This window comes from Tetrao urogallus (assembly GCF_951394365.1).
Source record: "Tetrao urogallus genome assembly, chromosome: 6".
In the NCBI taxonomy this organism is placed as follows: domain Eukaryota; kingdom Metazoa; phylum Chordata; class Aves; order Galliformes; family Phasianidae; genus Tetrao; species Tetrao urogallus.
Window position 1 is genome coordinate 25,574,444 of NC_136819.1, and position 16,782 is coordinate 25,591,225.

General features: G+C 38.9%; 1 protein-coding gene across 1 annotated transcript in view; it reads right to left on the bottom strand.

Annotated features, from left to right (window-relative positions):
- Positions 1-14,300, bottom strand: part of LOC306947463 (cytosolic phospholipase A2 epsilon-like) — a gene marked incomplete at both ends in the record, with an annotated part of 30,392 nt that extends 16,092 nt beyond the window's left edge. The window contains 4 exons of the mRNA XM_079536783.1: positions 547-683; positions 4,424-4,496; positions 12,827-12,940; positions 14,205-14,300. Of these exons, the coding sequence (XP_079392909.1) occupies positions 547-683; positions 4,424-4,496; positions 12,827-12,940; positions 14,205-14,300 (420 nt within the window). The remainder of the gene's footprint in view (positions 1-546; positions 684-4,423; positions 4,497-12,826; positions 12,941-14,204) is intronic.
- Between the last annotated feature and the right edge of the window lie 2,482 nt (positions 14,301-16,782).

Here is a 16,782-nt window from a genome sequence, read left to right on the forward strand (position 1 = left end):
TTGAATAAAGCCATTTTTTCATCATACTACTGTAAAAGCCAGTTTTTGTAGATTGGCGCTTCAAATGTAAAGAATACATGCTTCCAACATGTTTCTGGGTACACAGAAGGCTTATTCATCCACTTTGCTGAGAAGATACTTAGGGAGGATGTATCAGAAGTGGGTGCTATCTGCTGTTGCACCTCCTCAGTGTTCAACAGCACATTAGTTGTATGGCACACCAGTTACATGCCAAACCTTGTTTCTCTTCACATTATAATAGTTGAGCTGCAACGAAAGACCATGTGGAGAATGAGTTCTACAAGAAATCTGAATTCTGTGACCTCTTCTTATTCACATCATTTCCAACAAACTCTACAGAATCGATATTGCTTATTTAAAGTTTAAGGTTTTCTGTCCTAATTTAACTCCAGACTCTGTAGCTATGCCTACATGAGCAATTTAAACAGAATCATTGAACGTTTCTAGGAACTCATCCTGGGACAGTACAGGGAGTAGGACTCACCAAACTCAGACATCTTCAGGCAGACAGATTTGATTCCTTACCTTGACTTTACTCTGGATCCTGAAGTAGAAGGTTTCATTCCACACTGGGTCATTGGAGTTTCTTATTGTTTTGGTGCGGCACTTTTCGATTGCTGCTGTAGGCAGCCACAGTGAAACATAGCAATCAGCCTGGCTTACTGAGCAGGGAAAGAAACAGAGCATTGTTGATGTGAAAGTAACCATTGCTGCATAAAACAACAAAAAATGACTGTATGGTACCTACAGCAAGTATGATTTATTTAAAGGCAGAAATGCCCGAGGTAAGGCAACTTTTTCCAAGATATTTTCTCTGAGGGAAAAAGCACACAGATGATAAGATGCAAAACTTTCTGTCACACGGACAGTTCTTAATAATAAAATAAGCAGACACAATAAGACACAATAATAAGCAGATGCAAAAAGTTCCTAATTCTAAGAATGGGCATCCTTACATAAGAGAAGCACAAATGATGGTAACAGTAAATGGAAAGCACTCTTCAGCAGCAGGTAAGGACTCTGCAGGCAGGTCAGAGGAACAGAGCTTGCACATCCACTTACGGAGAAAAGCAAAAACTCTTCTGGTCTTACCCAGCTTCCATAAATCATCTTGAAGGTAACATATAGAGGTATATATGCATATTTTGTATTTATAATATCTATAATAACATGTATAGCATTTATAATAGTAGTATGTAGGTGTATATATTCTATTTATATACATATATATATATAAGGTTCTGTCCAACAGCTTGACTGTCCTTGTCTGTAGTGCCATCTTCTGCTCTCCTTCACTCCTACCTTCCCACTGCTCTTCTTTCTTTGCCTCCTTACCTCTACTTTCTTTCTGGCTCTGTTACCAAGATGAAATTCTGCTTTCAGTTTCTTCCTTTTCTTAAAGAACAAAATTCCAAAGGGAAGAAATAGGCTCAAATGGGCTATCTTCCTGCTCTCTGTTCAAGCCCACTGGTGGAAGCAACAGACACAAATAAACCCAGTAGCCTCTGTTTCTCCTGCACACATAACACAGCATGATGGCCTTCACAAACTGATCACTGTAGGAACAGTAATTCCCAGGGATGGATCTTTTCACTTCAGACATTTTGTTTGAATACTAAATCTCCTTGCTTTCTGCTCTACTTACACGCCTACCAATTTTGCACTAAGCTCTGGGAGATGTACTCAGTTTTTCACAATTCCCATTGGTATGGATGAACATTTAGCAGCATCAAGAGCATCATTAATAGACAGCAGAGAGCCACTGTAACATAGTTGTTGCATATTCACAGCAAGTTGCTAGGAGACTGACGGAAAACACTGGCTGTTTATCCTAAATGTCTCCCCAGTGGAGTCACGTCAATTCAGCCTGGTCAATCTGGATGCATTGTATGTTTCTCCTTGCTTATGCACATTCATACATCTTTGAAGGAGGAACAAAATGTCCCACATGCATCTTTTCCAAGTGAAGGAAGTTGCTTGTCTTTTTTTGTTTTGTTTTGTTTTTATAGATAGAGTTGATCTAATACCTAGCTTTAAGGTCTACTTGTCAGATTCCTGTATTTAGTTCACACATTTTCAGGAAGTATGTCTTGGACTGGCTACTCTGAGAAAGTTTCATCTGGAAAATGTTAGCTGTTGCCAAAAATGAGACAAGAAAAAACAATAGGCTTTATTTACACTAAAAATAAAATAAAATTCTTAATAATTTCACTGCCAAAAATTAACCCTTTCCACCTTTCTGCAGAGTTGAAGAAACAAGCTAACCCATGGTGAATCTAGTGAATATATATCCCTCCCAGAGACTTGCATGAGTACTGATCTGTTTCTGTATGACTGTTAATTTATTTTTGGATTTCTGATCTCAGAAATTCTATGCACATAATTCTTAGAAGAGATTTAAAATTGAAAAAAAAAAAAAAAATTGGATACCCTAGAAGAAATCATACTAATTTTAAAATGCAATTCTCTATGAGCACTGTATGATTTTACATTTATTACTGAACATCGATGCCTACTTAGTCTTTGCTTACAAAGTACTCGGTTCAACTGATGTGAGTCATCATTCTTGCATATTAACTGTGCTTTGGGATACAAAGCATATCAAACAATCTTTAATTATATGAGTGGGTGCAGGCATACTAGTCAGCTGTGTATTTAATTCAAAATATTACTTCAGTCCTACTTGCACAACCTCTTCCTGCAACCCAGTTATTTGTAATTCTATCTTGCCACCTGACATGTAGAATAGTGTAGACAAGTCCTTGATGAAATTTTTCTGCTTTATTGCGTCACCACACAAGTGCCACAGCCATCAGGAAGGAAGGGAAGTGCAAATGTAAGAGCATGACCCAATGATACGACCTAAGATATGGCAGTTGTATCTCACAGCTGTGACACAAGAAGTCCTCTAATACACCTTCTAGAAAAACGTGACTACCACAGGGTAAAATGGAAGTAGTAGTGCACAGTAAATCTAGACCTTCATCTTTCAGAACATGTTCCCAGACTCTTGCTGTACATGAGGCTATAGTGCCAGCTGCTGCCATTCATACTGAAATAGGAGAACCTAAGGACTGCAGGGTTATAGTTTTCCTTCCATGCTCGCCCCTGAAGCTACCTTCTTTCACCCTGAAGATTTCGTGAGTAGCAGTTTCCACAAACAGAAACTGCTAACAGGTCTATTTCATGTTTAATGCATCTCCTTATTGTGCATGGGCATAATGCATGTTCTTTAACTCCAAAGTGCTGCTTTTCTTTCCTGCTCTTGTCACTTCTCTGTCATATGACTCTCAACTGCAAGACTGCTGCACAAGCTTTAAAGAAGGGATGAGGAATCCATCTCTCTGCACCTGCTTTGATAGCCTTTTCAGAGTAATTAACAGTGACATTTGTCTGATGGTAATGATTTTAGAAAGTTTTGGGTTTTGTTCATTCATTTCATCTGTGTCAGAAACATTATTGTAGTGGACAAATATGTTTGCTTTTGCCAGTTGATCTTCCCAAGTTTCTACAGCATAATGGCAAAATTATCCCTTGCTTTTGGAAATACAGGAAGCTTATCACAATAGCAGTGATAAGTATAGCAGTAATAAGGGCACCTGGCCATAACACATTCAAGAGATTGAGACAGAAAGATTGATGGGAGAGAGACAAATAGATCCACCAGATCTACTCTACCAGGCTTTTTATATGTGCCAGCCACACAGAGGTACATTTAGGGCTAGGGGGTAAACAGGCCATTGGACAGAGCAAGAAGGATCACTGACACTGAGCAGTGCCTACTCAGCAGTTCCTCAGCTTCACTTCTGCTTATTAGGAACTAAACTTAGAGAATAGTGGAAGTACATATAAATTCATGAACATGCTTTCTATAAATGTATGAGAAAAAATCTAAATTTTCTACTGGGTATAAGGATATAAAGTTTTTCATCCATATATGTAAAAACTTTTCTTTCTTCGGGAGAAAGTACTTATCCTCAAAAGCACATTCATTCTTCATCAAGAAAGGGCTAGAATAACATTCAGCAAAACAGCAGGAAGCAACATGGTTTGTAACAGTTAGTTTAAATAAACACTCAATCATTTTAGAAACACTTGCAAAGGGTTGATATACTGTTACGAAAGAAAACTTGTCACTGGTATCCTAGGCATCACTTAAATCCTTTTAACAATATACTATTATACATATCATATGCCTACTTTTATTTAACCATTTATCCTTGCATGATTAAGTAGATCCTGGGTTATGGAATAATCAGCCAAAGTGATTCATTTATTTGGATAAATACCAATGATATCATCAACTTGAATTTTCTGACGTTTGCTTTTGTATTTAGTGTCCAGTTACCTCTGAAGTACTTTCAGGAAAACAAGATGTTTGTAGGAACAATTGGATACTTACAGGCATCCACTCGCTGGAGATTTCTCATTCGGATGATTCTTACAGTCAGCAGGTAGCAGGGAGAGGATTCTATCTGGAGAACAGAGAATGGAGTATGAGTAAATCTTCAGCAGGAAAAATAACAAAAAAATGAGCAACCTAACCAAGTGCTACAAGACCATAATGCATTCAGGAAAAATTATGCCAACAATCTTGCTATTCTGCAGAAGAAAGTCTGCAAGAATACTGCATAATAGCAAAGTGCAAAGACAGCGGAAGTGGGTCAGAACAGAGAGCTCAGGATTCTCTGTCTCACTGTGGTCCCAGTGGGTCTGAAGAAGACAAATGCAAAGCAGTATTTCCTACAACCATTCTCCAAGTCTGCTACAACTTGATGTTTAAGGACTTTTTAAGCTAGATGTGGTTTCTTTGTATTTGACACAAGCAAACCCTAAATAATGCTCACAGATAGGTGTTTCTGACTTCTGCTTCAAAAACACAGAACAGCTGCCCCCCCCAACATCTCTCCCTTTCTTCTTTTTTCCCCTTACTATTCTACAGGACAAAAACAAAAAATAAACAAAAAATCAGTCATCATAGAGTTTTTTCTAGATTTTTCTAGATCACGAGTACAACATGAACTAATGGCAAAGAACAATTTTCAAAGGATATAAAGGCTAGGGAATTAGGTATGGGTTCCTTTGGAAAAAAAAAGTAGAAACTAACACACCCTTCAAAAACCATACAGAAGGGAAGTGCTTAACATCCTTTGGTTGCTTTGAATACTTCAGTTGTAATCTTCTATAAAACAGGTCTCTCTAGATTTTGTGACTGCAGGCACCTCATCCTATTTATTATAGCAGGTAACATGATTTCCTTCTCCCAAGGAAGGTGATTTCCTGCTGGTTTATTCCAAAAACTTGCCTCTGGCTCAGTCATATCTGCAAAAGTCTACTCTTAACAAAGCCAATAAATAAATCAGCATTCCCTGAAGCTGTAACACATGGTCATTTCCTCAGACTCCTAGAAACATTTCCACCTGCACAAGTGGTTACAGCGAGACCCTCCAAACCACTACATTTGACAACTGCTATTTTTATAAACTGGTTTCCTCTCAGGCAGGAGCATCCTTCTATTTCTATAGCACTCCAGAGACTTCCTAGGGTGATTATAAACAAGCAGACAAAATTGATGCTAAGACTGATAAAGAGTGGCTGCAAGAACCTCTCTTAGAACAATATGTGAACCATTGCCAAAAACATTTTTTTATAGAACAGAACAAAAAGGATTTTATTTTCAGATGGGAAGAAAATTAATTATCTTCTGTTACAATAATTACTTTTCCTATTTGTGTTTAAAGTTCTCTCTTGTTTTATGCTTTATGCTTTGGTGAAGAGTTACGCTGATATCTTAAAAAGGAGTTCTGCTGGCCTGCCTCTATGTACTGCAAGAAATCCTCACCTTCTGCCCTTTTTTAGTACTTCTTCATGAAAATCATCCTCATCAATCTACTTGCCTTCTATTTCAAGCATTCTCGTAACAGCAGCTGCCAGGTTTGCAAGCAATAACTGATGGAGCAGTATGTCCTCACATTTACCCCTGTGCAAAGACACTGGCTCACATTTCCAAACCAGTGAAGCCATATTAATGCAGCTCTCCACCCAGTTGATTAACACTTCTTCTTAGCTGGGTAATTAGCAAAGGTGGAACACCACACTCACCTGCTAAGAACGTGCTTGGGCACCTTGGAACCCAGCATATGCCCTAGAAGGCAGAAACTCATTGTTTGTCAAGATCTGCATAAGCGTGGAGCAATTCCTGCAGCTGTTTATCTGAAAAGAACTCAGGGATGGTACAGGGTGCTGCCAGCTCATACATCTGTTCCAGTTATGCTGGAAGCTCCCTTGCTTGAGTAAGAACCAATGGATTCAATATTTGCAAAGCAGTTTGAGATTCTTATCTAAGATGTCTTAGATAAGATGTGGAAGTGGTTTTTGTTTTTGTTTTTGTTTTAAATTTATTTATTGTTTGTTTTTTAGCGATAATCAGTTGCTCTCATCTGATCAGTCATTTGTCCCTCAGTTCCAAGGTAATGATTTTCTAATGTGCTGGCCAAATTTCCACAACTGACATGGGAAAATCCATTCTCAGACATGGGTTTCTCAAATCGACATCCTAAGGTTTCACAAAACATCATAGAACTTACAGAAATCCAGTGCAGCACTCACACTGCAGGAAAGGCAGGTGCCACAAGCCAGCTACTACAGAGAAGCAGCAGCTAGCCTGAACCCAGCAGCTGGAGGGCACCCATAGCATCTCTGTGGTACCAAAACCAAGGAGAACAGAAATCACCTGGTCAGGTCCCATTAGTTCTGCTCTCTGTAGGGTTTACTATTTTAATTAATTCCAGTAACATATTAAGCTTAATTAATGTATTTTAAAAGCATCCATGACAATTGTAACATGATGTGTTAGGATTTAGTTATACAAAGAAAATACCAGCTATGTATGCATAAAGAAAATAGGCTGCCCAAGGAGGTGGTGGAGTCATCATCCTTGGAGGTTTTCAAGAAAAGAGTGAATGTCATACTGAACAACATGATCTTTAGCCGTCACACGTATGGGTTGATGGTTGGATTAGATCATCTTAGTGCTCTTTCCAACTTTAATGATTCTTTGATTCTATGAAAAGGATATAAGTCCTGTTATTCAGTCTATGTAAAACCTATTATGACCTTTTTACATGTTAGCATTACTGCTGTTATCATGCTGCACGCAGTGAGGGGCTTTTTGCAGTGCCTTTCATGGTGAAAGACACCAAGCAGAACTGAGTGCTGGAGCAAGGAAGGGGCATGCTACAACTATTGTTTAGTGCTGTCACCAAATATCATTTTTAATAAGAGCCAGACTGGGGTGGCTGGTCTATGACTTGTTTCACTGATTTTTGTCTGTCACCCTGACATTAGTTCAGTGTTTCTGAAATTGTGCTTGTGTGTGCGTTATGTTCAAGTGCTATCTGCAAGCAGTGTAGCACATTGAGATACCTGTGCACAAACAGGGCAGAGTGTTCATTACCAGTTTCTATGTGCTCCCAGGGAAATCAAGGTTGTTGGAGTTCTCCAAACAGCACCTCCATCAAACACAAAGCAGAATTCATATTCTCTTCCACTTTTCCACCACTTCTCAAAAGAAAAAGAACTCAGTATGAAACTTGGCACCATATTACTATGTTGGTGGAAATGAAGGATTCCTCCATCATACAAATAATCCAACTTTCTCCCACTCAGTCTAGCAAGAATATCAAAACAGAAATTTCTCTGTAGTGAGTTCTATGAGGATTCCAAGCAGTCTGCATTCCTGGCATATTTGTGTGTCCCTAAGTCTATCCTAGCCCTCTTTAAGGTCACACTCACATTTACAAGTAGGAATGTGTGGCATGCAGCCATCTCAAAAAGTGCTGGTGTTAATGCTACGCTATATTAGCTGTATAATACATCCTGTCACATCACAAGTGGCTCTAACATGGCAGTTCTTCCTAATGAGTCCATGAAAACAGAAGATGGTTATTCTTCTTTACCTTTTTTACTTCTTCTGTCCATGGCTTTCTTCAGCTTCTATATTTCTTCATCCAGCAGGCTCTTCCAGCATGGGCTATTGCTAACAGTATCTTCTGCGCTTGTGGCACCAATGATACAGACTATCACAACTCCATCATATCTACTGTAGATTACTCTAGTTTCATAGTATCCCAAAACTATTATCAAATATATACCACATCAGCACATATTTTGGTTTTCAGCGTTAGGTGCCTGTTTTAACATAGATGTCTCATCAGTCAGTGGAATATGGTACTTGCTTGCCCAAAACAGAGAGTAGTCATCCAACACCATTGATTCCAGAGAGGAGAATTTGCTCTTTAACCTCTGGAGGCAGCCAACATATACTCAGTATTGAATATAGCCCTTCTTAGATTGGTATGTATTCCAAAGTCATTCTAAGCAAACAGAAACATTGTGCAGAGTTCCTGGAAATTCATCTTCAGTGTGTGTGATGAATACTACCCCCATTATCATACAGCAGCTTACTTGCAAGCCAGCACTCAGCTGTTGATTTTCTATATGAAATATGGAATGTTTGCCATCTGGTCTTGTGAGGAGGTGGCCTCCTTCAGGATTGGATGAAAAAGTGTGGTGAGAAAGCAAAGAAAATCACATGCCAAAATGTGCTGGTACAATTACCTATGGTAATATGCAACCACAATGCATGCTAGTCCACAGTCCATCCTGCAAAGATTAGTTGAGATTTAAAAAAACAAAACAAAACAAAACAAACAAACAAAAAAACAAACAAACAAAACTTGAGGACAAGAAATTTACATTTACAACCATTGGAAAAGACCTTTTCTTCTGATCAAGTTGAAAGGAAACAAAAGTACTCTCTATGAAAACCATGAAAAGATTTTCTCCTCCACCCATACATTTTTCTTGCAGTCACCCAGTAATAATGCCTGCATATTTTTCTATGTCATCTACTGGCATGGCAACCTTTCCTGGCAAAGATAACTTCTCTACTAATGTCCCCCTGCATTCCTGCCCTAGAGAAGCATTCTGTAGAGATGAAATCATGCACAGGATGTCACCAGGGTGCTCCTTTCTTCATCTCCAGGTGCCAATTTAACTAGATGGTAGCCAGAGACCAAATCAAAGAAACTAAAATGCTTTGCTGCTGATGGTGTGTCTAGAGTTGGGGGTGTGTGAAGATATGCCTATCTTGAGCTATATCTGTGAATCAGGTGCCTTTAGAGAGCATACGCCCTTGAGTTTCTACAGAGTATTTCTACAGGTGTAATCAGAATGCTTCAAGTTGTGAACATCATTCAGTCAAGCTAAGTGCCAGTGTTCTGAAGTCCATCTACCACCACCATAGGAGATGCCAGGGGAACCCACTGTAGCATGCTTCTTAATTGAGAATGGCTGGCTGCTGTGTTTGGTGATGTCCCTGAAGTTCTTCCTCATTCCTGAGGAACCAATACTCCATGCTGGAAAAACTGCTGCTCTAATTGTTTCCTTCCTTTACCACCTCCAGACAACAAGACTGTGACACCTCAGCTGTTGGCTGTGCAGGGAACTGGGGAGCACTGAGGAGGCAGCTGTCAGCATCATTGGCTTCCACAAGCTGCATGTTACATGTTTTAGGAACATAATTTCTTATCAGATCTTCTTTTCAGCATTGTTAGGAGAAGTCTTGGCTGGATGTTGTTGGAATCAAACTCTTCCACAGCCAAACGGAAACACTCCTTTTATGCATATGGCCATAATAACGCTGATTTCAGCAGGGAAAATTAACTTGTGCTGACAGCAGCATGGCAAGTACAGATAAAGCCACAGCTCATTCTGTGTCTTCCAGATCATTGCTTCCTCATACAAATAGCAGTTATGGGCCACAGAATACTTTCCAGTAAAAACAGTGCATATGGTACTGTGCTTGAAATATTTTTCCAAGAAAATTTTGAAGAAAATATTGGTCAATACAGAATGGGTATTCAAAGCCCTACAATCCCAACTTCTGCAGAGGTTTACAGTCTGACAATTCAAGCTGGTTTCTCATTTATTTCAGTACTGTTAACATTGTTCTCTATCTTTTTGTATTTACAGATGTTCCAAACAAGATTTTGTTCTGATTTTGAAAACAGATAATCCAACTACACATAAAAAATTATTTCCATAAGTAAAATTTTAGCCAGGGGAATAAGATAGATTGTCAGTAAAAAGGCACTGACCTTTAGTCCTGTTTTGCTCTTCTCAATCAGAATAAACGTGAGAGAAAAACACTAACTGGGTTAACCAGCAGAAGTTTGAGATTCATCTCACATAAATCCTGATAGCTTTAAAATGGGTGTTTACATCAGACAGCAGTTAGGAATTTGTGGAGTCTCATCCTAAGGCAGACATTACCACGTGACACACAACACACTGAAAAATCTATGTATGACTACTGATGCTGGGAGGAATCCAGAGGTTTAATGCAGAGATGTTTTATGTTTTGAATGTAAAATATGGGTAAGAGAGAGTTTATTTCAAAGCTAAGAGCCGATAGGAAGTGGCTTCCTTCGAATTTCCAAGGCTTTATTTTTGAAGTAGGAGACATGCTGGAATGCGTAATTTAAGCAGTGGGAACTTACGCCAGTGGCAGTAAGTGCTGCTGGTGCTCACAGCAAAATCTCACCTGTATGAGAGGCAGCAGCTGAAACCTCCTCCTAGCCTTTTATGCAGGGTAGCAACTCCAAAACCCATCAGAAGACGGAGCCACTCTGCACACAGGTGAGGATTTAATCCATCCCTCTTCTGTTAAAGGACTGCTGTTCTCACAGCTACATAAACCCTGCAAGAAGGACTCCTTGCTCAACAGCAAAATGTCCTGAACTATGAGGTATCTTAGCCTCTTTGAGACATAGCTCCTGCTGTATTCAGAACTTTATTCCCATTACTTTGCCTCTCTTCCTCTAAATTAATTGTCATATGAGACCTGCTGCAATCCTTAAGCATTTTAACACAAGCACTGATGCCTGCAATACAAGACCTGGCTCTGCCTGCACGAAACAAAGTACCAGTTCGGGCCTGAATAGTTTATATTTCTTAACGTAGATAAAAATCAGCATGTTGGTGTATAGACACATGCGATTCCTCTTAGCAGGTGGCAACCCTCATTTAAATATTCTGATGTTTCAGTGACATCTGCATTTGAAAAGGACTGAGCAGAAGATAAGAGCATGCATGTGTCCTTCACACAAAGGGATGATCATGCAGGCACACAGAATAGAAGGCTATGTTCTAATCACAGAAGGAAAAACCATGGTCATGTAACCCAGATGCAAGAACATGCAGCAAATTTTGAAATGTGAAAAATCATCTTTCTATAAGAGACAGGTGGTGTAGAGTAGTGGTATAGAAGAAGGTTGTGATTCTATACACATAAGATATTTCTTTCAGTCCACAGCACTGTCACAGCTGTTCCCTCAAAATCTCACCACCATGACAAGATTTTGATCTAAGCTTGTATCCTGAGCAGATAATGTAAAAACAAACATATCACTGTGTGGGATTAAGAAATGGAGACAAGATGTCACCTGTCATGGGCATAATTATCATAGATTATCAAAATCCAGGAACTCAAATTTTACTGCTTTCCTTCTTCATGAGGTTGGGTTCCTTCTCACTTATTAAGTAGAAAGCATTGTACTAAAGTCTCATTAATTCATTGTTTCTCAGCATATTTTACTATCTACAAAATTCTTCATTTAATGCATGCCTCAAAGTTTCAGTATCCCTACTGCCTGTAGATGATAGAGACTGTAAGCTAAATATCTGCAAGACTAAAAGCATGGAAGATCCCAAACTTGTGGGGCATATCTTGAGAGAATACAGAAAAATCTTAATGTGACATTGATTTGTTTTTAATACAAATCCTAGTACTGGATAAATAAAAAAAGTCAAATTTTGAAAACTAGTGTATGTGAAAAAGTAAAAATACTGGAAATGGGAATTTGCTGTAACTTCTTGATGCTTAAATTGTACTCAGATTATCCACATATAATATATATATATCTTATTGCAAGGCACTCCTGTCTGCTTTTTTACAATGGTGCTTTGACTTCCAGATAAAGCTCCTTTTTTAGGTTCATTTTTGTTTCAGTAGAGCTTGTCTGAATCAATGATAATGCATATTTCCATTAAACCATCTATCTCCAATTCAGATGCTTCTTGCGATGACATTGCTATATGTGATTTATGTCTTCACTTAAACCTCTCTTATCCAGATAGATAAGAAACAATGTCTGTACTTATTTCACAAATGGCAAAGTACTAGAATGAGAATCCTCATTGAAATCAATAATTTCTAACAAAAAAAAATAAAGTATTGATCAAATACAATAAATAGTTTAAGTACATTCAAACATTGCTTCTTTAGCAGAATTCTTCATTACCTTTCCTTTTTTTCCTCTGATGTAGTACAGAAGTCATGCAAAATCAGGGATCAATATTCCAGAACTCTCCCCTAAACTGCTAAGCTAAAGATTGCACTTGCAAACCATTACAGAAGAACATGAATCACTTACTTTTGGCCATTTCATTTATGAAAATCACTGCAGAATTGGAAATACAACAGTCGATTTCCTTTACAAATAACTGAGGGATAAAAACAGTATGCAGATATTCTGTATACTTCCAATTAAATGGAAAAGAGAAATATGAGTGGCTGTTCTAAATATCATAGACAAAAAATATCCAAACAATAAATCCTAAAATGTTTTCCTTGTAACACTCAAATTGCTGCCATCATTACTTATCTGGCTGAGTCTTCTCTCCTTTCAGCAAAACAAAACCACCAGCCCTCTTTCATTCAAAATTCCCTTATTTACAATACCTTGAAATCACCTTTGCCAGGTTCAATACTTCTTTCACCTTCTTCTTGAGGTCCAGCACCTCCAGAATAGTCATAAGGATTATAATGACGCAAAAAATCTGCGTCTTCTTCACCCTGAAGAAATAATTGATAACATTAAAACAACAACAGTATTATCATGCTAGATTATTAACTCCAACTTTCAGTAACTCATGCCGAAACCTCAGCTAGAACAGCTGTTGGTTGTATCTTATTGTGGCACAATGCTAAGCACAATAAGCAGACCACCATATGGTTCAGCACACACTGGCACCAAAACCAAGACAGGAGGAACCCTTTCAGAAAGTCAATGAAAGAGAAGCCATTTCAGTTGCAAGATACTCCAAAAAAGTGCTTAAATTTATTCCATGACTAAAAGCGTGGGTTTTGTTTTGAATGTGATCTTTTGGCAACCTACTCCTCCTCTCAGGAGTCGTTAAACCTTGATGAAAAAGATTCCCAAATATCTGCTCTGGTTTTGCACCTCAAACAGGAAACACTGCAATTGCAAAAACTGAAACACAAAATTCCTTTTTTTCTCTCTCTTTTTTTTAGGAAACAGAAGATTTAAAATGATTCTAAAATGTAGAGTAGCCCCTTTTGAAAAGCTTGCTAGGAAAACACTACTGTGGGACAGTTCCTAGAAAATTGTTGTTTGTTTCATGAAGTGATGTGCCTTTATCTAGTTCAGGAGCACAGAAGATAATATATAATATAATACAGTTAAAATCAAATGCAAATATTGAAATGATCCAGAGAATGCAAAAACAATTTGGAACAAAGTGGGAATATGGAAACTAAATATAATTCCCAGTCTCTAATCTTTACCTTGTCCATAGCTCTTTTCCAAGAACAATAACAAAAAAAAGGTTGTTACTTCAATCATAATGTATCAAGATTTTGATATTAATATGGAAATACTCGGTTTTTAACAAGAGTAATATTTGATTCTGGAAGAAGCATGAGCCCCCCCCTTTTTTTTTCTAAAAAATGTGAAATACAGAAAACTTTCTTTTTTTGGGGCAGTGAATCTGGGTCTGATCATTCACTCCCCTAAACACTGTCTCCTTCCATTTTCATTTTCTTCTACTATCTGTCCCCTTGCTAGTCAGTCTTCTCCAATATTGCCTATAAGACAGAAATCTTTGACTACAGTGACAGCAGAAGGACTTTTGCCAGTGATGGTCGTGAAGCAAACATTTCACCTTAATATTTCTTTATGCAGAAACATCAGTGCCTAGTTCCATCAATCAGTATGTACAGTTTCATGTATATAAATACAATCATAAAGCCAGATTTTGTTTTCTGTCAAACACATCTTAACTGGACCTTAAACAAACTTTTAAAGTGAATTTCTTACCTCTAGTCCTTTGGTACCCAATGGCATCATGGTCTTCCCTGGATACACATAACTGAGTGATTCTGGCACCTCCACAGGCAGCAGTTCCTGAGACATGTTTGTAGGATTTATGCTTGTAGGAGTCAATGACAAGTTATTTTATAAAATGACCTGAGGCTCCACCCATCTCATCTCTATAAGTAAAGGACTCCCCTCCCATTGCTGGATATGAGAGAGCACTAAGGATGACTACACTGGGAAAGGCTCCTACAGGGAAAGAGCAACAGCTGGAAGGGATGCAGTATCTTCCTCTGACTGGGAAGCTAGGGCACCTCTCCCAGCCTTTTCTTGCCCCTGGGCCTCCGATTCTGCACTCTTATGGCACAGTGAGAATGGGCCCACACTGTCCTGCCTAGCAGAGAAAAAGCAAGGAAGCCATTGCCCCTAGTGTCTGCTTTTCCAACTCAGCACTTCCCACCTGTAGCATGGGCACTGAGCCCTATAGAAAGTCTCTGTATGTAAATAACTACCCATGACATGCAGACACACACTCATCCACTTCATTCAGAGCCTCAATATATTTGGGCAGATCTGAACTCACTTCCCATAAAGATGCACAAAGAGGCACAGCCCTGCACCCTGCAGGAACCACTCACAGAAGGTACCACCTCGACCACTTGACAGATTACTACACCAACCAGCAGCTCCTGGCTTATTCTGATTGCTTCCATTTCTTCTTTCTTGGAAAGCAAGGCGAAGGCTGGATCTTTCCTTTTCAGAGCTGGGCTGTAGAAAGAGGAGGTGAATGAAGGACATGGAGAACTTGTCCCAGATTGCCTGCACGAAGCTGGCAAGGAGAAAGAAGTGAACATTTGCAAGGGTTAGCAGAGATCTCAAGGTCAATGCCTTTTGCTACAGTTATTGCCCTGTACTACTGCATCTGGCAGTACCTTAAATAAATTTTTAGAAAAGAAAAACAAAAACAAACAAAAACCACAAAAAATAACATTTGTAAAACAGATAAGAATGATCATTTTTCAGAGAAAGGCAATTGAACTTACTCAGCAGCTGCCACAAACTTTTATCAATGAAATATGTTAATGGGATACACCATCCAGTGTTTTAGCTTTATTTTACAGAGATTTTATTCAGCTGATGAGCATGAACAAAAGAGCACACGAACATCTCCTGGCATACTGAGTGGAAATTACTATCTTGAAACACAGGAAAACAAATAACAAACTTGCAGCTCTAGTAACAGTAGGCTGTGTCATAGCATCAGTAATTCCAGCATGAAAAGCAGCTCTGCCCACACTTACAGTACAGGAGCATCTTTTGGCCTCAGGTCACAGACACTCTGAGCTACATCCTGAAGAACTCTTCCTGCAAAGTTCTTCTGCAGAGTTCTTTTCTAGCCCTGCCAGGAAAGGAGACTTGCCCAACCTTGGAACACAGGACACCAAAATAATTGTATACTTGTTATTAGACCAGGCCGGGTTTCCCAAGATTGTTGAGTTCAGAGAACCATTATTAGCATAAATGATGATGTTCAGAAACTCCTCTAAAGGTGATGGATTTTCTTAAGATTGAGAATCCCTGTCCTCAAGGAAAGTGGTGCATCCCTTCAAGTAGTGAAGAATACACAGACTCAGCATACAGACTTCCACATCTGTCGAGGTAATGCCCAGTTATATGCACACTGAGCTGTCTGGTAGGGTATGTTCAGCCTTCAGCAAAACCAAGTTATTCTTCTCCCACTCAACTGACTCCACAGGAAACATCACAAAAGAAGAAAACTCCAAGGCTGTCATTAATGCCTGTCATTAATGATTAAACTAATGTTATCTAATTCAAAACCTGATTGTACAAATTCAAGTTGTCTCAATTTCTATAATAAAGAGCAGAGGCCCCAAGAGGAATCAATTGTTTACATAATATATTTCAGCAGTTTGAGGATAGATAAGGACAGGTAACCTAAGTGCCTCAAAGAACTAATGAACTATAATTGTCATGGTGGCAAATAGCACACTACTCACTTCCTTTAGTGCTTGCTGTTCCTAGTATTCCCTCTCATACTTAGGATTCTTATTTACACACACTATTCATTTTGGAGAATGACTTGACAAACAAATCTGTATTATGTTTGACTGCACAGAAACACTGAGGAGAAATGGAGCTCCAGGAGGAACTCCCATGCTTTAACATGTTCAACAATAGTTTTGTGGTTTCTTTTATCACCATCTTGGACTGGACCACAGATGATTATAGCCAGTGTCCCTCCTGTCTAGCTGCAATAAAAGCTTGCCTTCAGAAAGGTCAGACACAATGAACCTGGGATTAATTTTGGCAAGCAAAAATCCCGCACAGCATCTGCTGTGATCTGCATGTTACAAGTTCTCAAACACATATACTTTTGCATAAACTTAGAGAGCAAAGTCATTCTGGCTCAGCTACATCCTCTTCCTGTAGGAAGGGCAATGTCTCAGACCATTTTATGGTCAGTAAGTGAAGGTGATTTGGGAAGGAGAGGAGAGGAAATTCACTGGGGGCAGGGACACTGCTGCTGTCTATCATCTTGACCTCTTTCACAGGTGAGAGG